Source organism: Thermobia domestica, chromosome 8, assembly GCF_964235325.1.
Source record: "Thermobia domestica chromosome 8, izTheDome1.hap1.1, whole genome shotgun sequence".
NCBI lineage: Eukaryota > Metazoa > Arthropoda > Insecta > Zygentoma > Lepismatidae > Thermobia > Thermobia domestica.
In genome coordinates this window covers 164,356,812-164,383,531 of record NC_137461.1, presented here as the reverse complement: position 1 = coordinate 164,383,531, position 26,720 = coordinate 164,356,812, and the positions used below count along the sequence as shown (strand labels likewise).

Genomic DNA, 26,720 nt, shown 5'->3' with positions numbered 1-26,720 from the left:
AGGAAATGTACATTATAGCATTTTTCCCATTCCCCTCTTTACATCCATAAAATTTGATATTATTTAGTCCTGAGCCAGAGAATGGAAGTGAGGCCATTTTAGCTGTATTTGTGTAGGCTTATTGCATATTTATTAGCATATGTTAATTAGGTGATGTAATTTGAGTGAATGCGTGGTATATTAGAAGGATAAGAGTTGTTACTAGGTTCGATTCTCCGATAGTATTTCATTTATATTGTCAAACAGGATTGAGAAATACGAGAACTGTTCAAATGAAAAGGTACAAAACGACACTGTGGATATAATGGAAGTCTTCATTCAAAAGTAATCACCAGAGCACTGAGCGCAACTATTCCACTGTTTTACGAGGCGAAGGATTCCGCTCCCAGAATTCCTGTGGCCGTGACAGCACCCATTCCTCTACTGTGTCCTTCAGTTCGTCGTCCAAGTTAAAAAGCTTTCCTTTATGGAAGTCGCAGAGCCTCCCACTTGAATTTTCCCAGTATACTCTGTCTGACCTTGTAGACGTGTGAACAAGCTTATCGTCGAGCAGAATCACTCTCTCCGTGAGCAGTCCAGGCCGTTTGCTCTTGATGGACTTGCGTAGGCTACAGAGTATCTCACAGTACACACCACTGTTAATGGTTTACCGTGTTCGAGGAATTCAATGATTATCGGACCTCGGACGTCGGAAAAGACGGTGAGCATCACCTTGCCTGCTGAGTGTACGGCTTTGAATTTTTTAGAGGGAGGTGACTAAGCATAATTCCATTGCATGCTGTTCCGCTTTGTCACTGGCTCAGTCTTCATGATACCGGAACAAGTGTTTCAGTTCTGTCCCATACACATTTCCTTTTGCGGTTCGCTGAGTATCTTCGGGACCCACTGCACGCACACCTTCCGGTAGCCCAACCGGCACACACAGTCTTCCCCATATACGGCCACCATCCAGCGATAAATATCGGCCGATTTAACCCTTTCCGCGCTGCTTCTCAAGCGTCGAATTTTTCAATATGAACGCCATGCTTTCTTCACGCACTGCTGTGTCATTTGGACGGAACACATAATTGCCTTATTCTATCCTGCGTCATGTGAAGACACCCGCGCATGCGCACAACCACATCAGACACTACATTCTCTCTCCTAGACGTCGCACTACGTTATCTCGAAACAGCATATTCCTATTTCAACCGGTTTGGTTTGAACGACGTTTCATATCTTTTCATTTCAACACTCCTTATTATTATTTTTTTTTAAATCGTAACTATTCTAGATATTGCAATGAAACTTGACACAAGCATTACGTATAGACCATATTTTCCAAGGTAGATTATGTTAGGGTAGTACCTGTAGGTCGAGGCCGCACAGGGAGGGTCCATGACATTTGGGCGCGGCCGTTTAGACGCGAGACATTTGGGTGCAAAACCTTTTATCCAAATAGGTTTACCTACCTACATATATTATAGTGTATTTCATAACTAGAGCCCGGATGTTTAAGCGCTAAAATATGAAAATAGGCACTGGAAATTTAAAAGAACTTCCACAAATATTTTTGCAAAAACTAAAAATAACATCAGCAAAATTTCTGCACATCGTGCACTACTTGTCTCTACCTGTTGAAAAGAAATGGGAAGGAATCGCAGTAGACTCTCGACTATTCCGCTCGCGAGTATCCGGTCTCCATACTATGCGGCTTTAAAAGAATATTTCCTTTTAATAAAATAAGGCATGTAATTTGTGTAGAAAGACGTACATTTTTCGTTAATGTTTTGTTATTTTAAAGATGTGACTATGTATTCATATTGCACTGTGTACTTGATTTTTTTGAGTCAAACATTATTAAATTTATCTTAAAATGTATAATAATTTATCTTAAAATATGCTCTACACATTTTCATTTTCATTATAAATTATTAAAATGCATGGTACAAAACATAAAATGTTTATTAAATACTGTCCTGTACCAAGAGGTCAGAAGAAAAGAAAAAGAGCTGGTTTTGAAATAAAAATGGTGTTTTTAATGCTGTTGGTAGGCCAGGGAGTGTTTTTTTGTTATATGATCTGCCCAATAGGCTGGATAGCTAATACTCTATTGTTTTAATAGAAAGCTATTTTAGATTTCATAAAAATAGGCATTTATAGGCACTAGCTATACATTGAAATAGGAAGAATAGACCAAATAAAATTTACTGTAGGCAGCCTGACGCAACAAAAGAAATTTTTGTTCTTTATGATATATCTAACGTAAAGGAACGATACGACTGGGCGACAGAAGAAGAACAGCATTATTTCCAATAAGAATATGGAATCTACATGACAGTATGACAGGGTTCTCTGACCAGTCAAGAACGAACAACCACACCGAAGCAGCTCATCGTGGATTGTTTTGCGCCCAAACGTCCTGCCCCGTACAGGGACGGGGGTTTCAAATTTTAAAAAGACATTTTTCGGGGGGACATTTCCGTATTTTACCATGATTTCCCTTCTCTCGTACATGAAGTACGAATGAGCATGATACCATTTGAAAGCTTGTTTTATTCTGAGGAGAATGTCTTACAGCCATAATACTCGGATGAATAGCACTACTATCTTCAGCTGTCAGCTATCAAATTGCATTAGACCTGAGCCGCTGCGACTCATACCCGATATTTGATTCACTAACGCCATCTCGTGCCAAAAGGCTCGATATTCTTTTAGACTACATAATATTTTTGACTTGCAAAATTAAAATGTTGCAAATGGACGAAGTCATTTTTGCACATAAGTTATTATTTAAACTGTGCCAATGGCTCGGTTTTACTAGAATTTTTCATAATGTAACAGTACAATTTAATTGAATGTTGTTGTAGAAGGGGACTTGAGTTCATTTTAGGGGGTTCTGATACCAATGACTTTTCTGTAAAATAGGCACATTGCTCTTTCGGTATCTTTCTGTTGAGCTTTCAGTGTTGAAACTGTATTGGAACATACAAAAATCCAAAACAAATCATTGTGAGCTTTAGCTGAGGATCCGCAAAAGAAGAGCTTCAGAGTTCAAACGAGAAATTGATGAACCTGAGAAAGTTCCCGAAGCGTTCAGTGAGTCCTTAATGTTAGTTTTCAGCTTCAGATTTTGTGATAGAACAGCGTATTTTTAACAATCAATGTATACTTCTCTTCTTTCATAGACGGGCCAAATAATGAAAAAAGGTATTTATGTTGGAGAATTTCATATATTTTCTTCAATTTCAACTCGTAAACTAGCCTTTCTATTTAGAAGTTAGTTGACAGCGTTTTTGAGTAAATTGAAATTAATAAAACAAGGTACAATTCATTAAACTATGATAATTTTGATAGCAGAGACGGCCAGTTATGTGAAAATACCTGTTTTTCATAAAATTATCCAATAGTAATATTCCAATATGAAATGGGTTTTAATACTTTACTAAAATGAAGGGTGATGGAACATTTTCATGTCCATATTCGTGAATAGCGTATAAAATGGACTTTATGTAACTGCCTATTTTGAGCCATGTGGCAAAAACCTTGTTATACCTAATAATTAACTTTCAATATCATGTTTCTTTGCAGATCGATCGTATCTTCGCTTGACAGAGCAGGAATTTGACTCACTTCCAGTAGACGTAAGTTTCAAGTTCTAATCTTTTGTGTAATTGAAACTAAATACAAGGTACGTTTCATGTATTGTGTAGATTGATTTTACCTTTTTCCGAATCTTCAATATTTGTTAGAAGTTGATCTTCAAACTATATTACACGGGATTAAAACTTGTTTTAGCTTTCTCGAATTTTTTTTTTACTGGGTACTTGCAAATGTTCTACCCATTTCTGATGTGTAGATGGAAGTGCGAAAACACAAACTTATAACTCACATAGGGCTGTGTATAATCGCTAACTTGCCATCTCACTCGTAGGAGATGAATCCCACACCAACAAAACTTCTTAAGTTTGGAGTCGAAGAATTATTATAAGGGTTTTCGTTGCCTTCATATCATCACAAATTTGCCGAGCGAAGGAGTTCTGTAACGCAAAACAGACGACAGTCTTTACGAGTACAATGAAAATTGGGCAAATGGAGTAAAACCTCCCGAAGTTAATTTATTTTTGGGGCCGCGGTGGCTCAGTGGTAGAGCGTTCACCTCTGGTGCTTGGGGTCCCGGGTTCGATCCCAGCCCCCGCCAAGTGAACTTTGTGGTGGACAAATACCGTGTGCGTGGGTTTTCTCGGGGTTTTCCCGTTTCCTCCCACTTTCTTCATTCCACCATTTCATTCATCACTCATCATCACCGTCTCCTTTAGCCTAGCCGGCATAATCGTGGGACGCAAAACTCAAAGATTTCATTTCATTTTTAATTTATTTTTGACGTGTGATGTTAGCATCATACATGTAATGTTAGCATCACATGGCATGACGTTGTGATGGTGGGTGGTAATTGGTTGGCGATTAACGGGATCTAGCCGCTTCGATCGCAATGCTGCTCCCAGTTTGTTCAACTGTTCACAGTAGAAGGTGGCATTAATGTTTTGATTAGGGCCCAGGAATCCCTAGTGAGTTATTTCTTTGACATCCCACCTACACTTAACAACACCTTTCCGAGATGAAGTTCTGATTCTTTCGTCTACAGTGGCGGATCAGAAACGCGACACACAGTTTAGCAACAGTTTGCGTTCAGGTTAACACAGATCGCTTCTCGTTCCTCTTCTTGATTTACACTCGACTGACTTGGAAACGAATGATCGAACTTAGGAGTGAAACCAGTGGTGTAAGCCATCTTTCGATCCATTGTCCTATGTACACTCATGTCCAAAATGATTGTCGCATATCTATAACTGTCTTCTTGTAAGAATGTAATATGATAATGATTTTGCAGGGTACTTTTAATACTGCTACTATGTGTATAATCGGAAAATGTATCTTTGTGGTAAATTTCATAGGAAAATAATTATAAATATGAAAATTAGAGTGAGTAAAACAAAATGTTACTAATTGGACAAGAAAGTTCTATTTTCGTTTTATTGTTCTTATTTACTGCTCTTTTGACATGAAATTTGCCACATACATGTCTTTGCCAATTATACACATATTAATACTATAAGAAATACCGGGCAAAATCGTTAACATTATATTCCTACAACAACATATTTATAGACATGCGACAGTAATTTTGGACATGAGTGTACATGGAGTTTCCGCTACGGTTGACGTCGGAAAACGCTGCTGGGCGTCAAAATCATTGTTGGTTTTGATATATTCTGTCTCCGTTCCTGAATTTTCGAAACCAGCAACGTCGTGTGTGCTATCGTCAGCTTCTGCCCCCGAACGCTGAAACCTTCTGATGTATACTTTACCGGTCTCCATTTCACCCCGTGTTCCCTAAGAGGTCGTGCACATTCACTGCCTGATCCCATTGTAATGTTTCCTTGATTACGCGACCACTGATCTACGCACTGGCAGCGCCCTTTGGGAGATCGGTACTCCACTACACTGAACTGTTCCTTGTCAAAAAAGCGTTAGAACTTGTGCATGTATCCAGTATTAACGAATACATAATTGAGTAAGATTACGTGTAAATTCTTTTTATATAACTAGAATAATTGCTTGAATGTAAAAGTGAAAATACTAATTTTCTGCATAGATAAATGTAACCTTTCTTAACAAATACAATTAAAGGAGTAAACCTCTTTTTCTTTCAGATCCTTGTACAGGGTATCTTGAGCTTGTTTGTGACTATGTATGGAATTATGTACATAGCAGGAGATTTTAAAGAAATAAGAGCAACTGTAGATTTGGAAAATAAGTAAGTAAATAATAGTGAGGGAATTGTTTGCTTTGCTGGTACATTTTATCTTTATTATTATTATTATTATTATTATTATTATTATTATTATTATTATTATTTATAATGTTTAGAACCACAAGTAGGTCCTACAGCACATTTTTCGTTTCTTTAAATTTAATCTTTCAGCATCAATGCTATATAAGACGTGGATCTACAGTATAACATGACGTCCGAACTTTGTGACCTCTCACTTGTAATTGAACCCTGGTCTCCCGCGTTGAATGCAGTATTATTATAAAATGGATATATTGTAATTACCTCATAAAAATTGAGGGTAGGAGATCGATGAAGGTGATCATCTCTGATAAGAGAGATTCCTATTTGGATCATTGAACATTAAATTTATGTTTACAGAAACAGGTTCGTGGATTTTGTCTTTCATTTTCCTCCACAGTCTTTACTATTTCTTTCGTGATCATTCACTTAAGAGTTTCATCCGATTCCTTAGTCCATAGGGCATAATTATGGAACATTATAATAGAACTTCCAATATTTTCTCTCTAGGATAGTTGGAAAAATAATTTTCACACTCTTTCAATATAACATAAAGTTGCAAGGAAGAATATAAATATTGTGTAAAATGTTAACCATAGATTGGCATTTCTTAATTCTTATCATTCATTGTAATTAAACGTACATGTTCTCATGTTTAGGAAGAGTATACAATGTGTCTGATTCACATTCGAAAGAATGTGTAAAAAATACAACCAAATGTCGGTTAAGTGAATTTATATCCAACAGCAGGTTCACAGCTTTTAGGGATAAAAACTTTTTTTTTTTTTTTTTTTTTTTTAATGGCACCAGATTAGGTCAATTTGAGCAAATCAGGTTTTGAGGATCTCAGATTAGCAGTTTTCTGTTGTTCAGATCAGCAATGCTTTAGTGTAGTCTTGGCAGGTCTTTTACGGTGTTATACGTGAGAAGTTCGTCATATTTACGTGAATGAACGTAACTAAAGATAATGATCCTTCTTTGTCTACGTCGTTTTATTTTCAGCCACTTCATTTTTTCACCCTTGGAATCAACATGGTCATGTGTGAATTCTTGACTTTTATATTAATGAAATCCGTTCAGTTTAGCTTTTGACTATGTTTGCCTCTATCTCAGATTTAATGAAACAGAATGAAGAAAGCCAATTCTGGGCTGTATGAGGATGATCCAATTGATGCATGCGATGAGTCTTGCGTTTGAGCACAGAATGGAGTGTTGTGTTATTCTACAGCAACAAGACTTCGGCAAGAGAGCGTGCCGCAACTTATTTTATTTTTATTTTATTTATTTTATTTTATTTTATTTATTTTTTTTTTTTTCTGGATTCAGCGGCTAAGTTTTTATAAGAACTAACAATATGCAACAGCTTTTATTGTCAAAATCAAGCAAAACACCATTTTATGTTCCAGAACACAGTTGCCATTATCTTGCAAGTTGAAAAGGTCTGTTCACTTTCATCGTTGATCCAGCGTCGGGATGTAGCGTCCTCATCGCCCAGTTCTTCGGAACTACAGTCAACCACTGGTCCTCCAGGTTAGGGGTTGTGCCGGGCCTATCACTTGGCATTTAAAATCTTCGATCGAGATCTGTAGAAAGATTAGCCTCTGATGTTGACGGCTTTTTTGGATTCCAGCCTTGCTATGGCCTGTTTCGATAAATGGATTTGTGGTATTTAAGACTCATGGACCCCGAGTCAAGGGGCGGAGGAGTGAAGCACATGCGCACTCAGCAGGACTGATTAGAGTGGTGTCCTAAATGGTTGGTGGGAGTCTTGGGAAGTGGATGGCCCGTGCATTTTTTCCCTCATCTGGAGTGGACATGCACCCATCCCGGCTTGTTTGCGTCCAGTGTTTGTATTATCTTTGAAAAAAAAAAAAAAAGTAAAATCAAGCACTGTTTCAAGTGTCAACACTTCGGGCACACCAGCACGTTGTGCGCGTAACCGGGTGCTGCTCTGTGTGAATTGTGACCGGGGTAGTCATGATGTTGAATATTGTACAGCGACAAAGCCATTTTGTATCAACTGCAAGAGCGAGCATTCTGCTTGGTCTCGGGACTGTCCAGTCTTTCAACGTGAGAAACGCAAGGGCAGCATCAGGTTAGATGACTTCTTTGCAAAGGTAATGTCCAAGAAACAAGAATATTCTGTTTTGTGGCATGTTGTGAAAATGTTTAATTTTATCCCGGCAATGCCTCAGTTGAGGGCAGGTTCTCAGTCAATAAGACACTTATTGTAGAAAACCAATCGACGATTTTCTGGTAGCACAGAGGTGGGTGCATGATGCAACTATGTACTATTGGGGGTGTGAAATCAGTTCCTATTGATCGAAGAATGCTTCTTTCAGTTCGTTCAGCTCGGAGACGCTATGATGAATACCTTAAACAGAAACGAATCCAAAGTGCAGAGGAAAGCAAAATCAAAGGTGAAGAAAAAAAAAAAAAAAAACTAAGCGCTAAAGTTAAAAAATTAGAAGCAAAGGAGAAGCAAATGGAATTATGTTACAAATAAGAACAAAACGCTCTCGTAGAACAAATTCCAGAACTGAAAGCAAAACAAAATTCTATTTAAAAATGTAAATGAGAGTATTAACATGTCTCAAAGTTGGCAATATTAGGACTGATAGTATTAGGTCTCAGGGAGAGTTGGCAATATATTCCTGACTGCATGTTATATTGCTTTTTATTATTTTTTCAACCAAAAAACAGTATAATTTGCAATGTGAAGGTATGTGGTCTGTATCATACATATTTTATTATATACTAACATGTTAATTTTTGTGTAAATAACAATAACTCATATTGAACATAACAAATATATAAATGGCAATTAAAGGAGTGTGGTGGACGGCTATGGGGATGGAGGAGGCCGTTAAAAAAGTGTATGGTAAAATTTACCCCATATCTTCCCATTTATGTTCAAGAATTTGTTCGGGAAAACAGGAATTTGTGTCAGGAAATGTCACTGAAGTCGACCTTCACCTTTTTGTGGGAACCCTGGAATAGTATGGATTCCAGTAGATGAATCAATTGATGTTCTTCCTTCATATATATATATATATATATATATATATATATATATATATATATATAAATGTTTATTATCGTATATCTTGACTAACTTATTTTATATTAGTTTGAGATGAACACGTTTAGAGGACAAAGTTACAATGTAAGAGAAAAGCTAACGCGAAGTAAGTGCTTAGCTTGAATTTTTTTTTTTTCTCAGAGAGGTTCTACATATTGTCGAACATTGTTGTATGTTTAAGTGGTTATTAGGCAGTGGAGAAGAAAAAAGAGTCGCTTTTCTAAGCGTATTGTGCTACAAGTAAATATGTGAATTATGTCATAATTGATTGTTTTCTTACATATTTTCGCAACTCTTTATTCCCACTTTTGAAATAACCAATTCTTAAAACCTTACTCTCATGGCAATACAGTGTAACAGCAAAATGGGCCTCCTTTACAAACATAGGGGCAACATGCACAGAACCGTCTCCAAGCAGTAACGCATTATTCTCTAATTTTACAAAAGTATTTACGATACTCACACACTGAAAAAAATTAAAAAGATAGAAGGACTACACTCACAAGCCATAGATACCTAACAGTCATCAAAGGCCTTCAATTTTAAATTTGATTTTATCGCCAATTTAGATTTCGGCAACCTAGCGAATGTTGAACTTACAGCAACTGTTCTTTTGTCGAGCCCGTTCAAACTACTCGACCCCCTTTGCCATTTGAAATGTTCAAGTTTACCCCTATTTGGGGACGTCTGGGGTGGGACTTTTTTAGCACAATTTCAACCCCTGAAAATAATGACGGACGTGTTTTTGCGTTTTCTCATGTTCACAGTTGTTTCGCATTTACACGGGGTGGCAACGGACTTTATGGACCGAAATGTGAACCCCTGCCATTTTGAATGGGGCCAATATAACGACTTGAAACTTTTGGCAAAATATTTCTCTTGTCGAGGCTTTTCTAACGATGTATTACTCGACCCCCTTTGCCATTTAAAATTTTCAAGTTGATCCCACGTATTCCTATATGAGGGCGTCTGGGATGGACCTTTTATAGCTCAAATTTCAAGCCCCTTACAATAATGGCGTACGTATTTTTACGTTTGTTCATTTCGCAGTCGTTTCGAATGTACACGGGGTGGCATCTGACTTTATGGACACTTTGTATATACAAGCTTGTTGTTTAAAACAATTGGGAAGTGATTCTAGACGTGAAAACAAGGAAAAGTGTCCATGTAACACAAAGTCGAATACGCATCTATCCGGAATTACGGACATCCGAAAGTGTGAAGAATTGAACGCCCACTTGGAATTGTGGCAAAACGACGAGTCATAGAACCGGCGACAGGCGGCACACAAAGAAACAGTACGCAGAGATTCCAAAGGTGCAATAATCTGTTGGGGATACTGAGGACGCAAGGGATTCCCCGAAGGAAGAGAGGGGTTCCCATCAATTTTCTGAAGGATATATGGACCAAAATAAGCGAAGTGTACGGCTTGGCTGGAATAGGTACGGCATGCTGTGATAGATGTTGAGAGCGTAAACCGATTCACGATGGCGGACGAAACATGATGTGCGGGATTATATACTCACATGCAGGAAGAAGTACAAGGGTCGTTCAAGGTTGACCGGGTCTTTTATTTCTTCAGAGGAAACAGCACAAGAAGCATCAAACTATGTCAGCTTTTCAAAGTATTCTCTGTGCGCGTCGAGGCACTGTTGCCATCGTTGTGGCAGCTCCCTGATTCCTTTGGCATAGAAGGAACTTGATTCTTGTTGTAGCCACTGGGGACATCGTTCCGCAGTGCTTCATCTGTCGTGAATTTCTTCTCTCCCAGATGGTTTTTAAGGGGTGCAAACAAATGATAATCATTGGGAGCTAAATCTGGACTGTAGGGGGATGGGGCAGAACTTCCCAGCGCATTTCGCCCAGAGTTGTTGTCACATTGGCCGCGTGAGGGCGGGCATTGTCGTGGAGAAGAATGACATTTTCAGACTAGGGATGGCCTGTATCGAAAAATCTGTTTTTCGATTTTCGGAAAACTTTTCGTTGGAAAAATTTTTCGTTTTTCGAAAAAATTTCTTTTTATCGAAAAAAACTTCGTTTTCCGTTTTTCGATGATTTTCGTTTCTCGAAAAGTTTTCAAAATTCATGGAATGATAATGTGGGAGGAAATGGGAGTACCCTGGAAAACATGGACATAATGTTGTCTGCCACGAACTTACTTGACCTGGGGTGAAATGCACAACAGGTAAGCGTTCTAACACTGAGCTACCGTGCCCTCTTAGATTTGGATTTAATGAAAGGATAGTGTATAATGCCTACTATTGACGAAACTCATCCAATCACGACCAAAATTAGTATGGTTATGGACTGCGATGTATTTAATACACGTTAAATATTATGGTGTTTGGGACTTTGGTTTCAGAGTTATTGCTAATCAAATTTGTGTCTTAAGTTAGTGATATCAAGAAATTTCGCTAAGATGCATTTGATTAAGCTCAAATGATCTTGAAAGTTCGTAGGATCGTAAATATTGACAAGCTTGGGATGCATGGAAGCTCAGTATAAAATATTATGGTGTACAGGCTTTTTGTTCCTGAGTTAGCTATCAATGTTAGGTTTGAAATCAGTGAAATCAAGAAATTTCATTAAAGCGCGAGAGATGGAACTTATCCAATTTTTACCAAACGTGGCATGGTGGTAGATCTTGACGAGCTTAGTAACTATAAAGGTAACCAAGAAAGATCTGTCGCTTTTTCACCCACCACCTTCGAACATCGGTATGTAACCTAAGACATATCTGGAAAATCAAAAATAGTCTCCATCAGCATCGACGACCTTCTGCCAACGTTCTGGAAGGCCATGTATTCCATCGCGGTAGAACTTGGTGGGTCGTGAAGCGAAGAAGGTATCAAGTGCATTTTGCACCTCTACTAGGGATTTGAACTGGCGTCCTCTAAGCTGATGTCCAAGAAATGGAACAGGTAATAATCGGATGGTGCAATGTGCGGGGAGTATGGCGGATGCAATAGTGTTTCCCATCCAAAGTGTAGAATGGTGTCCCGGGTCATCCTAGCCACGTGGGACTTAGCGTTGTCCTGTAACAGGAAGACCCCTTTGCGATTCAGAAGTGCTGGCTCCAGAGTCTTGAGTTTTTTCTTGAACACGGCTCAACTGCTGACAGTACACAGTTGCATTGATGCTCTCACTAGCTGGTAGCAGTATTTGTTTTCTCAAAATACTGTCCAGAAAATTTGAACTTGAACTTAGTAAAATCAAGAAATTTCATTAAAACGCGTTAAACTCGTCCGATATTGGCCAAAGTTGATATGGTCATAGACTTTAACGAATGTGGTACGCGTGCGAGCTCAGCACGAAATATTGTGATGCACAGACCTTTGGTTCTCGGTTCTTAAGGGATATAAATTAGAAATAATAATTCACAAAGGTAAACAATGTAAAATTTATATTTTACAGAATATTAAAAAATAATTATTTACTAATAGTGATTATTAATGTGTTATCGACAATTTGGCATTACTGCTGTATCGCCGGACCAATTTGAAAATCGAAAAAATGGAGCAAAATCTACTGTATTCGGTTAAATTTGGTTGGATTACATTGTTATGTTAGATTGTGTTATTAGGTGCGCAGTTTTACTATACGGATCCATAGTATAAGTAGGAGTAGGAGTAGCAATAGTAGTAGTAGGGGTAGTAGGAGTAGCAATAGTAGTAGTAGTAGTAGTAGGAACGGGTTAGAAGCCCCGCAGAGTTGGTTGGGTTCTGTTCTCGACATGAAATGGGCAAATTAAAGATTTGCCCAAATTTTTCTGTACATTTTACAATCTATGGATCCGTATAGTAAAACAAGTGTACCTCCCCGCGAAATAGTCCATCCGTCTCCACATACAGTGCTGCTTACAATGTCAGAAACAACCAGCAAATAAAATTACTTTCTGAGCTTTTACTATTCCCCTTACCTGACTTTCAATCACTCTTCCTCATAAACTTAAATAAATTCTCCAATTGACCCGGTAAATTTCCTAAAATTGGTCCGGTGATACAGCAGTTAACCCAATAATATATTTTATAATGTAAAAAAAAGACTAACAAATTACCAAATAGAAGGATCCTGTATAAACTGATCGTGACAGTATCAGACAACTCTGTAATAAATTGACTTTTAACAATTGATTTTAACAAAATATGAAACATGAAGTGATTATATGTACTGATACTGATTCTAAAGACTTCTCACTAAGATCCCCCATTCATTTCTCTTATTTTCTATAACTAATTAAGTCAGTATCAAAAACAATTTGATTGCTTTCAAAAATAGGCAATTTAATACTAACAAAATGCTGTTGAATTGTTTATTTGTTCTAAAGATGTTTTATATACGGCAGGACAAAGAACTAAGTATCTGACTATAATGATCTCATCTAACGAGAATTCAAATTTTAAAGAGGTGAGTCCTCGTTTTCGTATTAGTTTTTACTGCTACTGACTTCAGTAGAAGAATACTACTAAGATAAAATATTTTTTATTTGGTTGTTTGTTGAAGTTCAGCGTCCCTTTTCAGTATCGAGCGAGACTATACAAGACGTGGATTTACATTTTAAAGTGGAATCCGAACCACCATAACACGTTCAATGTTTTCCCACTCGGGACCCTGTGCATCAAAGGAATATGCGCTAGCCACTAGACCAGTGGGCAGGGCTTGAAATCTTTTCTTGGAATTATGAAATTATATATTTAAAAGAAACGTTTGTCGCTTCCTAGTACCTCTCTCGTTCTATGAGAAAAAAATATTGTAACCAGAGATATAGTAAGTATTTATCACTTTCGTTGCATTAGAGATGGAAACTACCATTGTGGCATAGAATCCATATAAAAAACTGCTTCCGGCTATCGTCTTTTCTTTACTATGAAACCGGAAATGGTAGTTTCTCACAATTTCCGGTTTACATAGAGGGATAGCAATCGAGATGACAATCTTCGAATCCTGGATTCATATATATATAAACATATCTTGTTATCTCTTATTATTTTTGCTCTATGGTGATCAATACTGAAACCGGGAATTGTGATCAGGGATGGATCCAGGACGGATTTCTGAAGGGGGTTGTAATACTGCTACTTAGAGCTACTTTTAAGAGCTCCAAACTCTGGGATGGGTTTTATTTATATATAAAATAAGAAAGTGTCCTCTTCTGGGGAAGGGGCGATTGCCCCTTGGATCCACCCCTGGTTGTGATACATTTTTCCTACTTCCTGTTTTTGTAGAGAAACAAGTGAGTTTCGTTTCACCGTATAAAACTACGGTAGACTTCCAATCTATGAGAATTGAGTACTCAAACTTCAGTACAACAAGTAGCACAATTAAATAAGATCAAAGATAGAATCTGTTCCTCGGATGCTGAATCCCTACCAAAAAGCCATTATTAGCTATCACTTATGGTTTTTGTTCTATGGCGATAAAGATTGGAAGCAGGAATGGTTAATTTGAACCACTTCCGGTTTGAATACAGGGTTAAGGGAGGAGATGAAATCTATTCTTAGGACGCTAAATCGATTTCAGAAAAACCGCTTCTCGATATCTTTTATAGTTTTTGCTCTATAAATATAAGTATTGGAACCGAAAGTAGTAGTAAATTTCAAGCATTTCCGGTTACAAAAGAGTGAAGCACGTTATGACGATATGTTCTCTTAAAACCCTGAATTGATTCCAGAAAATTGCTTGTCACTATCTATTACAATTTTTGTTTTATTGTGACAAGTGTTAAAACTGGAAATGGTTAATTTAAACACTTTCGGTTCAAATAAAGTGTTAAAGAAGAAGGTGGAATCTGTTATTGGGATGCTGATTTTTTTTTTTTTTTTTTTTTTTTTTTTTTTAATGCAACTCGATATCTGTCACCGATTTTGTTCTATGAAAATTAGTATTACCTATAAAATCAAAAATAGTAATAAACTTCAACCATTTCTGCCCTTGTGGAGTGTTGCGGATTGTAATTGTATTTCCTCTTGAGACCCTGAATCGATTGTAGGTGAACCACTTGTCGCTATCTATTACCAATTTTGTTGTGTGGCGATAAATGTTGAAACTTGTAATCGTTAATTTGAACCACTTCTGGTGTGAATAGAGATCAAGGGAGAAGGTAGAGCCTATTCTTAGAACGCTTAGTCGATCGCGAAAAACCGCATCACGATTTCTCCAAGTTTTTGCTTTATAAAAATCAGTATTGAAACCAATATACTAGTAAATTCAGCCACTTTCGGTTTCGTTAGTATTGTGGGTTGAGATGATATATACTCTTGAGACGCTGTATCGATTCGAATGAAAAAAAAAAAAAAAAAAACTTGTGGCTGTCTATTACTATTTTTGTTCTATATCGATCAATGTTGAAACCGAAAATGGTTATTTTAAACAACTCCCGATCTGAATAGAGGATTAATGGAAAAGATAGACCTATTTCTTGGTAGCTGAATCGATTGCAAAAATCTACATCTCGATATCTCGTAATTCAGTATTGAAATCGGAAATAATAGTAAATATAAATAATTTCTGGTTTTGATTGAATGTTGTGGATAGTTATATGTTGTCTTCAGACGCTAAATTGTTTGCAATAAATCGCTTCTCGCTATCTATTACTCTTTCCGTTCTATAGAGATAAAAATGGAAACCAAAAAGGGTATTTGAACCACTTACGGTTTGAATGGAGGGTTAATGGAGAGATCGAACCTATTTTAGGGGCTCTAAATCGACCGCAAGAAACGACTTCTCAATATCTGTTGCTGTTTTTGCTCTGACACCTGTCGACAGACAGACGGACAAACCCATTCTAAACACTTCCGATACTTATGCATAGCTTAAGCTTCAAGTGTATTAAGGGCGAACATTGAATATATTCTTGGGACACTGAATTGGTTCTGGAAAACCGCGTCTTTCTATATATTACCGTTTGTGTTCTGTGGTGATCAACAATGTAGCAGAAAGCGATAGATCTCTACCACTTCTGGATTAAATGAAAGTCAAGTGGATTAGATGAATCTATTCGTGTTGCAAAAATTTGTATGCTTCTCGCTATTTCTCACCGCTCTTGCTCTGATGCCAGCCGACAGACGAACGGATGGATACACAGACAGATGAACATAGCCGTTCTATAAGACTTCCTATACGTATACACAGTATACTATAGTTTGGAAGTACTAACAAATGAAATGAATTCAGTTTGTTTTACGAAAATTATCCGTTTTCCGTTTCTCGGCAGTTTTCGTTTTCCGTTTCTCGAAAAAATTTTCGTATTTCATTTTTCGTTTTCGAAAAAGTATTTTTCGAAAAAATATGGCCATCCCTATTCCAGACAACATCCCAGGTCTTTTCTTGCGAATGGACTTTCCTACAGCACCACTCAACAATGTGGAGTAATACTGGACATTAATTGTGCTTCCTTTCGTCTAGAGAATCCACATGGATAACACCCTTCATGTCCCAGAAGACACTTGCCATGATCTTTCCAGAGGACGGCTACGTTTTGCTTTTCTTGGGCAGCGGGGAACCTTTATGCCGCTACTCCATGCTGCTTCTTTTGGTTTCTGGGGTTGACTTGTGCAACCATGTTTCATCACACGTGATGATGGATTGCAACAATTCATCACTTTCGGCTCGAAACCGATTCAGAAGCTGTTCACAGACTGTCATGCGTGTCCACTTTTGATCAAATGTCAGCTGGCAGGGAACCCACCTTGCACAGATTTTGCGGAAGCGTAAGTGGTCGTGAATGATTGTCTCAACACTCCCGACACTGATATTCGCCTCGACAGCAGTATCCCGCACTGTTATTCGCCGGTTCTCAAGAATCATTTGCTCAACACATGCGATATTCACTGGTGTGAACTGCAGTCATCGGGCGAATGTGTCCATGCGCTTCATTTGTCACCAGCTCCCGTCCTTCGCGAAACTGTTCACACCATTCGTACACTCTTGTCCGTGACATCGTTTGTTCACCATACTGTGCTTGCAATTTTCTAAAAGTCTCAGCTGGTTTAACTTTCTCCTTCACAAGAAATTTTATTACACACCGCTGCTCCACAGAGACACTGCTTGCCGCCACAAACGAATATTACCAGCAATTAAACGGGTTGAATTTGTTAAACTCACAGATTTTCTTTTATTACTCTTAAGGGACGGTGGTGTGATATTGTTTTAAATGTACATGCCCCAACTGAAGATAAGGATGACGATATAAAAGACAGTTTTTACGAAGAAGTGGAACGGATATTTGACCAACTCCCGCGATACCATATGAAAATTCTATTAGGGAATTTCAGTGCGAAGGTGGGACGAGATGATATTTTCAAACCTATTATAGGGAACGAAAGTCTGCATAAGGAAAGTAATGACAACGGTATTAGACTAGTGAACTTTGCAACATCCAAAAACCTAATCGTGAAGAGTACAAAATTCCCACATCGCGACGTTCATAAATACACTTGGACATCTCCAGACGGAAAAACACATAATTAAATTGATCACGTTTTAGTAGATAGAAGAAGGCAATCTAGCATAATTGATGTTCAGTCGTTTAGAGGGGCTGATTGTGACACTGATCACTACCTGGTAGTAGAGATAAACGAGAGAGATTATCGTTGAATAAAGTAATATTCAATGTCCGAAAACGGAGAGATTTAATTTAAAGAAATTAGAAAAGAGCCAGGTAAGAGAGGAATACCAGATTGAAGTTTCGAATAGATTCTCGGTTTTAGAAGATTCGGAGTGCACTAGTGTTGAGGATACTTGGATTGAAATTAGAGATAGCATTGAAAGTTCAGCAATAGAAAAATTGGGACACGCGGAAATATGTAGGAACAAACCATGGTTCGACCAGGAATGCATTAAACTAGTAGAGAAGAGAAAACAGGCAAAATTACACTGGCTACAAAATCCGAATGAAATAACTACACAAAATTTCTCATATCAGGCGTCGAACTTCCAAAACTTTTAGAACAAAGAAACGCGATTTTTTTAAAGCTAAAATTAAGGAACTTGAAGATAATAGTAAAAATAAAAATATTCGGGACATGTATAAGGGGATCAGCGAATTTAAGAAAGGGTATCAATCTCGTGCTTATATATTAAAGAAAGCTGACGGAACAGTTCTCACTGATACGGATAGCATCTTAAATAGATGGAAAGATTTTCTTGACGATTTGCTGAACACGCAGCCAAAACTAATGTGCGTGGAGAAAAGAAGATACACACCGCAGAACTGTATATTCCAGAACCCAACCAAATAGAAGTAGAAACCGCTATAAAGAAATTAAAGAAACACAAATCTCCGGGTGTAGATGAAATTCCGGCTGAGTTAATTTTAGTTGGAGGCGAAAATTGTGGAACAAGATACACAAACTCATTCTCCTTATCTGGAACAAGGAAGAATTGCTACAACAGTGGAAAGAATCAATCATTGTTCCAGTTCACAAGAAAGGCTACAAAACTGACTGTAAGAATTATTGAGGCATTCCTCTTCTGTCAACATCCTATAAAATCCTTTCATATATTCTTAGCAAGATTGACCCAATACGCAGATGAAATTATTGGAATTAATCAGTGCGGATTTAGACGAAATCAATCAACTATCGACCAAATATTTACCATTCGCCAAATACTCGAAAAAAAAAAGTGGGAATACAATACCCCGGTACATGAACTATTTATTGAATTTAGAGAGGCGTACAACTTGGTTAGGAGAGAAACGTTATACAACGTTCTTACAGAACTTGGAATACCGAGAAAGCTAATTACGTTAATTGAGATTAGTGATGGGATTTTTACCGGTAAATATTTTTTGGGTATATACCTAGGGTAAATACCCAAGTATTTACCCAAATTGGGTAAATATACGGGTATTTTTCATTTTCAATACTATATGTGGAACAGACGTTTTTTCGCAGTACGTAAAAATAATGAAAAAGTAAGAGTAGATCCAGTAGAAACTAGAACAAGTATTAAAAGGGAATAAATTTATTATTTTCATTAATATAAATGATTTATGTTGTTGTTCCTGTTTTGATAATAGTAACATAAAACAAGTGTGTTTCTCCAGAAAGCAAATTTTAAAAACTGATGACGGAAAAGACAGCATTTTTTTTCTACAAATAAAGAAACTAAAATAATACATGGAACGTGGATAAGTACTCTTCTTTCAATTTACATTTTACACGTGACTATGGAGAACATGTTATTAATATTGACATGATTTGAAATATGTTTCTGTCACATCATGTATGCTTTATTAACTAGAAATGAAACTGTAGGAGTATATATGCGGGGACTTTCACACTTTAACTACACTTGCTAGCTAAACATCAAAATGTAGTAAAAACTGAGCTGTCTGAAGCCAAATTGAAGTAACTGTATTAGCATTCTTGGAAACAAGATAGATAAAGGGCCATTGGAAAATGAGCTTCAAATGACAGTTACGTCAGTTTCTTTAATTAGTGTCTGTTTCGGTGGCATTAGATTTGTACGCCTAATTGAAATGATTTTATGCTTTAATTCAAAATTCGGCAAAATGCAGTTAGTTCACTCTGATTTCAGACATCTCAATTGGCAGCATCATCCACGTCATTTCTATCATAAACCTAATAAAAGAACAAATGAACTACAGAACATTCAAGATTTAGCAGCATTTTCCAAATATTCTATACACATAACTGAAAAGCGTTATCTCGTTATGGGATAGCATTTCTACCAAGATTACTCATCAGATTCATCGGATACATGGAATGAATATATGGAATCATCGCTGCTAATGTCTTCATCTATCTCGCACACGGAAGAAATGTCACTGCCACTGTCTTCTTCAGAGGCTTTCCTTTTCCTTGGTACTATAGTGCATTTCAAATGCGATGAACTTGTATCTTGCGGTAACGTATTTTCTAAGCCTTTCTGCTGCTCTGACTCAACAATCTTCTCTGTCTCTGTACGGTGTGTTGATACTTTCGGCTTTTGTTTCCGGTGAAGCAGTTTCCAGTTATAAGCTATATACGTAATTTTTCCGGCTCTGGAAGTAGTCAGTCTATTCCTTGGCTTAGTGTGAATTTTTGAGAATGTACTAAAGGATCTTTCTGTGGCGGCTGATGATACCGGTGCTGTTAATATCCGCTGTGCAACTTCAGATAAGTGGGTACTTCCACACAAACCTTGCCACCAAACTACTGGGTTCATTTCCCCTGAACTTGTCCAAATGAACTTCTTGCCCCACAAACCTTCTTTTGCCTTGTAGTGTGCGAAATCCTTCATCACATTTACGAGATTTACTTTCATGTTTTCTGCAACCTTGTGTATGAACTCCAATCCATCAACATGTTGTTCTGGAGTCAAGTCAAACCCCTGTGATGATGGATCTAGCAGTGCTGCGGCATAGTGAATCGGTTGGAGTGCTGTAACTTTTCTGCTTTCGAAATTATGAAGAATATTTGTTTCTTCTGCTTTGGACAATGGGAATTCGGGAACAGATTTTCTCAATTGCTCTTCGATTTCTTTGACAGCCGGAAAAACTCGGTGTATGTTACATTCATCAGATTCTAATACATTTATCCAGGATACTATTGGTTTGAGAAGGTGTATTAGCTTTTCAACTGTCACCCAGAAACCTTCATCGTCAAGTAACCTTGCTTTGTGGTCTTTGATAAATGCTGTATATCTTGCAGTGGTTTCGTGAACAGCTAAGTTCTGTAGGGTGACTTTTGTAGCTTTCAGACTTTCAAGAGATTTTAAGTAGCTTCCCCAACGGGTTTTACATGGAAGAGTAAGAGAACTGTGTATGTTTTTCTCATTGTTAATTGCATGAAAAAGTGCATTCAAGACCTGAGTATTTCTAACTGTTTTAATGATGTCTATAATATTTGTGATAAATGATGAAATTGAAAAACACTTCAAAATATCACTGCAGACAAGGTTCAATGTATGTGCTATACATGACAATGGTTGCAAATGGGGGTACTTCTCTTGGACAAGAGAAAAAGCCTTCTGCATATTTGCTGCATTATCGCCAATGAGAACAAAGAACTTACTGGGATCGTATTTTTCAATGACTTCAAATACTTGATCTCTAATGCACTCAAGCAGTGTGACGGTTGTCTTTCGTGTTTATAAAGTGAACAAATATTGGATGAGGGTTGGTAATAATGAAATTGATTATTCCCTCATTGCGAACATTACTCCAACCGTCACATTGAAGATTTAGATATTTCGAATCTTGTAGTTCTACACGCAGCTGTGTTTGCATTTCATTAAACTGGGCATCAAGTTGCCAAGTTGACAACGACTTTCTATCTGGAAGTTTGAATGAAGATCTTAGACGCTTGAAGAAATCTATCCAGAGAGGATGTTCCACCATGGACAATGGCGCTCCAGTTACGTAGGCAGCTTTCGCTAGCATTCTGTTTAACATTGCCTGGAAGATAAAATATGAAAATATGTTGTAAAATAAACCATCATAGGTTGAACACGTATCTTAACCTATTCCACTAATAAATGCATAAGATTATTTGCACACATAACCAGCATGCATTCAATTTTCACTGTAGGTACAAATTTATCACATGGAAAAAATCAGCTACAGCTATATCTGTTACGTGTTCCCTTTACGGAAAGTTGTTAACCTAGAAATCTAGAAATGGAAAACAGTTTCTGATCTTAGCCAAGTACAATTCAACCATTTGTGTGAAGATTGTGCGTTTGGTTGGAATTGGTTTTTAAAAGATAATATTAAAAACGAAATAATATTTGAAATTATGCCCTTGTGCTTAACAATTCTATATTTCATAGATTTTCTATAAGTGTTAGGAAATGACGTCACATTTGACAATTGTCGTTCACCCCCATGCAACCATCATTTTCTAAAAACGTACTAGCAGGAATATGCACTTGTTTCTCCTGAAAAAACTGCTGGTATTTCCTAGCTTTCAACATAAATTGCTGGTACGCTGGAAATTGACCCAATACATACATGCTTGTGGTATATGAGAAATTTTGCTGGAGCACAGTGAAAGCATGAGTTTTAACGTGAGAAGTGAATATTGTACATATTTTTGTTAATAACGAAGTTCATTGTACACATGTAATGAAAGTAAAAAGATCAATATTTAAAAGTTTTCTGCTAGGGGTAATAACCCAGATAGGAAACTAATGAATAAAAGGTGAAAAAAGTAAAGATGAATAGTTCTTGAATCAATTCACACAATAAGAATGTCCTTCCATTTTAATTCTGAACTAAGCGAGTAGGAAAGGTCATTCTTTTAAGTAATTCATTCGTTTAATTTCGATGGAAACAATGGTAACAAAATTTCTAATAAACATTACTTACGTAGTGATTAACGTGAACCTTGGGAATTTGGATGCATGTCTTAAACTACAAGTATCATACATTTCTTACATAAACGTCAATATTTTCTTGCATAATGTTCTTAACACTCGACCATTACTTGACTTAACCATTTGGCCATTATTTACAATATGTAAACTGTTTGAGAATATTTGGAATGTGTTTGACCAATCAATTTTGACCTGTCGTTTCTTAATTCATTCCACAAGGTCACATGACAAGCTGTTGAGTTATATGAAACAAAATATGTAATACAATTAGTAAAAAACACTTGCGTCATTCATTTTTTTTTTTTTTCGACTCTTCGATTCCGTGATTTGTTCTTTCGGTTTCGCACAATTTTATAAAAATGGTAAAAACTTCCCTAATCTTAAGCTAACCTGTTCCTACTTGTACTTTACTTATCAGTATCTTGCTCTACTCTACCCTACTCTATTATACTACTCCCTTTTAAAGCGATCTTACCTTTGGATGTGCAGTTGGAGCATTGGAATCGAAAGAAGAAATCACTGAATCGAAGAATTAAAGAAAAAAGATTGAAATGGCTAAAGTAAAGACTTCCCGTTACATTAATTACACTAGTTAACTGTTCTTTGCCATTTGCAATTTTTATCTGATATTTGAGATACGTTATAGGCACTTCGGACGAGCAAACTACTCCCTTCTTGCTCTACACAAAACGGAACTTGATACGTGATGGACATGTGAGCTCATTAACCCATTAACTTACATGTGTTACGCTATGCATATGTATACTTACGTTTTCATCAGCTGTCATTGTATCCATAAAAGTAGCAATGCTACTAGATGAACTTTGTTCATTCGTGGAGGAGCTCCTCTTATATGAAACTGGCATCAAAGTTTTATCAGTCACACTCGTCACTAAAGAGTCATCAATGCTCTTATTGGTACTACAACTTGGCGTAGGTGGTGCACTTTCATGGACTTGTTCCGTCCCAGTATTTTGCCAACAATCCGACAAACTTCTTCCTTGTAAACCTTTTAAAATTGTTTTCTTCAAACTTTCAGGACACTTGAAACACTTATTCACATGATCTGACATTTTATTTACATTTGCGTGTTTATAATTTTTACCACAGTACTTGCAGTTTACTGATTTATCACTTCGTACATTGAATGCGCTCCAAACAACTTTTCCTTCTACCCATTTTCAGTTTTTTCTCTCTCTAAGTAAAATAAAACTAAGGAAACTCAATTAAGGTAAGAGGCACGTTTACTCTCAACAAGTCTCAAAGCTAATATCAGTACTGAACTAAATTAGAAACGGGGAAGATTGAAACAGTGTTACCAGATATAAATTGAGTTTCCAGTGTTGCAAGTTTGCATCTTTCTTTAACCACATTTGTGTCTGGAAGATTTTATACTGTTATTTTAGAATCCACTATGTCTTCTTATTATGTAATCTTGCAGTTTGTAATAAATACCCATTTTTTGGGTAGGTAAATAAAATTTCGGTATTTACCGGGTATTTACCCAATTTTTATTTACCTACCCAGTGGGTAAATACCCAAGTCCCATCCCTAATTGAGATATGTTTAAATGAATCTCAAAGTAAAGTCCGGGTAGGAAAATTTTTGTCCACAAGCTTTCACGTCGAAAATGGCCTGAAAGAAGGAGATGCGTTGTCGCCATTATTATTTAACTTTGTTCTGGAATACGCTATAAGAAAAATCAAAGATAGCAACCAGGGCCTAGAGTTGAACGGTATTCGCCAGGCTATGGCATATGCTGATGATGTAAATTTAATAGGGGATGATAGGAGAACAATAGAAATAAATGCAGAGAAAACTAAATACATGGAAGTGCGTCGGACCCGTAATACGGCAAATTATGGATGCGTTAAAATATTAAATAATACTTTTGATACAGTGGATACTTTCACATATTTAGGATCAATATTAACAGACGAAAATCATATTCACGAAGAAATTAAATGTCGACTAAAAGCAGGGAATTCGTGTTACTATTTGGTTCAAAATCTCTTGTTGTCGCGAATTCTGTCGAGAAATTTGAAGCTTAAAAGATATAAAACGATAATCATGCCTGTTGTTCTGTATGATTGCGGAACATGGTCGCCTACCTTGAGGGAAGAACAAAGACTGAAAGTATTTGAGAACAAGATCCTGAGACGAATATTCGGACCCAGGAGGAACGGGAATGGGGAATGGTGGAAACTTCATAACGAGGAACTACATAATTTATATGGTTTACCCAACGTTGTTAGGGTCGTCAAGTCTAGGAGGCTTAGGTGGACAGGTCATGTAGCTAGAATGGAAGAGAGTAGAAACGCTTTCAAAGTCTTGACTGGAAGAGCAATCGTAAAACGACCATTAGGTAGACCTAGACGCAGATGGGAGGACAATATTAAGATGGATCTCGCAGAAATAGGAATACAAAGTAGAAACTGGATCCAATTGGCTAAGGATAGAAGTCAGTGGAGAGTTTTTGTGAACGCGGCATTGAACCTCCGGGTTCCATAGGCCATAGAGTCAGATCGTTAAGGGGGAAATTTGGATCACAAATTCTTTATAAGTGAGATTAGGAGGTTAAGGAAGCATCATGCTTAGTTTTGAAGGAAGTAGAAAAAAAAGTAGCAGGAAGAAGACCCTTAGGTAACAGGAATAAGAAAGACTTGTAGTTAAATATTATGCTGCCCAACGAAAAATTTTATTTTCAGATGGACAGTGACCCAGACATTTTCATCTCCCATTAAATAATCAAGAATCAGATCTCATATAAAACGCTGCAACAAAACTGTTGATTGAAAGTGTTGAGAAATAAGATGTTTCATTCACTATATATACGGGGACACTTGGTCGAAAAGGTGTAACAACTTTTCCATTCCAGCCATTTTGAGTGAGGTTTCTCTTCGATTTTCCTCATTCATACCAGGCAAATGCCGGGATGGCGCCTAACATACAGGTCCCAGTCCACTTCCTTCCTTTCCCATTCCTGTCTTCCTTTGTCACTAATTGATTCAATGCCTTCTCGAATCAATGCGGTGATAGATAATCATGGTTCGTGGACACGCTATTAGGTTTTAAATTATAAGATTTTTATGATTATCGAAAACTGTTTTGTTCAAGACTAATATTAGTTTGAAGGTATGAAGTGTTCACGAGCAGAAGGAAAAAAATGTTCTAAGCATTTGGAATTACCAAGGCAGATGATCGTTTATTAAGTGTTGTACCTAGTATATCTTAACAATATGTGGAAGCGTCTAATTCGCCAAATAAAAATTCAAAATATCATAACAAAAAACTAAGTATGATACAGCTTGATTGTATCTATATATACTAATAAAATGTTCAAAAAGCCAGTTGAGTTTGCTCGGGTTGGGTCCACTTGGGCAAACCCTAGGAACGATGCTCAACTAATGATCTGGCGATGAGCCCAACCATATCAAATGTAAAATGTCAGTTTCCTCTGTGTAATAAGCTTCATTCCGTTGAAATATACCGGTAACTCATTATTTTGAAAGTTACTGTGTACTAGATTCTTGCAGGACTAACACCATGTGTTCTGTCAGTTTTGTTATGCTGAGTTAGCAAGCCCTAAGAATTAATATACAATAATAATATTGATATTATCAATATACTACTTTCAGTCGATCTTCCAATAATTTTATTTAATAGTAACAGTTTAATAGTTTTATTTAGTAGTAGCATCTTTTAATAGTTTCGTTTCAGTGATTTGTTCTAAAGTTAACTGGTAAGCTAACATAGTGTTCCGTGAGAAATGTATTTTGTTAAGTTACAAGTCCTGACAGTATCAGAGCTAAATAATTTCATACTTTTAGAAAATATTTTGCTGTGTAAAAATATTTATATATATATATTCAATATTTATATATATATATTTTTTCTTTCTTTCTTAATATAGATCTTGGGAAACATTGAGGAATGTTCCATCATTCTACATATTTAATCATAGAGGTAAAGCCTTGTCACCGAACTACAAACCGCCTTCATTAAATAAATCTGCGTTAGAAGAAGTAGACAGTATTTCGTCTAGTTTGCATACGAACTAATTTAACTTTTCTTTGAAATTTATGTATATACATGTAATAAAGTTATTTGAAAGTTTAAATTATAATTTTCCCTTTCCCTTTGAAATTCATGTTATCAAAATAATAGAACTATGTACTTTACAACATAAGATGTGTGAAGTGTGCAGTGCCTAACCGTTGTTAGTAGCGTGTTAAGTGATTACTGCATATGGGCAGTGGGCAGAGACAGGGTGGTTCAAAATGGGAGATCTTTCTGAGTTCACGGTCAAGACAGTTTTTGGGTTGCGATTAAATTTCCAGGACGATTTTCAGAACCACCGCTCGACCCGAAGAAGTTTTTGGTATGGTGGGTGTGACCAATCGTGTCTTCGTCCGTCACACAGTGATATGTTTCTGTCGAAAAATTGGCCAAAATTCGAAATGGAAAATTCTAACTGATAGT

The 26,720-nt window shown here is 36.9% G+C and overlaps 2 protein-coding genes across 2 annotated transcripts in view; one reads left to right on the top strand and one right to left on the bottom strand.

The window, feature by feature from the left end:
• Positions 1-26,358, top strand: part of EMC5 (ER membrane protein complex subunit 5) — a 37,344-nt gene extending 10,986 nt beyond the window's left edge. The window contains exons 2-4 of the mRNA XM_081767194.1: positions 3,571-3,623; positions 5,694-5,797; positions 26,152-26,358. Of these exons, the coding sequence (XP_081623320.1) occupies positions 3,571-3,623; positions 5,694-5,797; positions 26,152-26,299 (305 nt within the window). The 3' untranslated portion in view covers positions 26,300-26,358. The remainder of the gene's footprint in view (positions 1-3,570; positions 3,624-5,693; positions 5,798-26,151) is intronic.
• LOC145691502 (uncharacterized) lies at positions 20,983-25,474 on the bottom strand. The gene is made up of 2 exons (XM_081766911.1): positions 23,009-25,474; positions 20,983-21,318 (listed from the first exon to the last, which is right to left on the bottom strand). The coding sequence occupies exons 1-2, from the start codon at positions 23,309-23,311 to the stop codon at positions 20,983-20,985; spliced, it is 639 nt and encodes a 212-aa protein (XP_081623037.1). The 5' UTR covers positions 23,312-25,474.
• Positions 26,359-26,720: the final 362 nt, after the last annotated feature.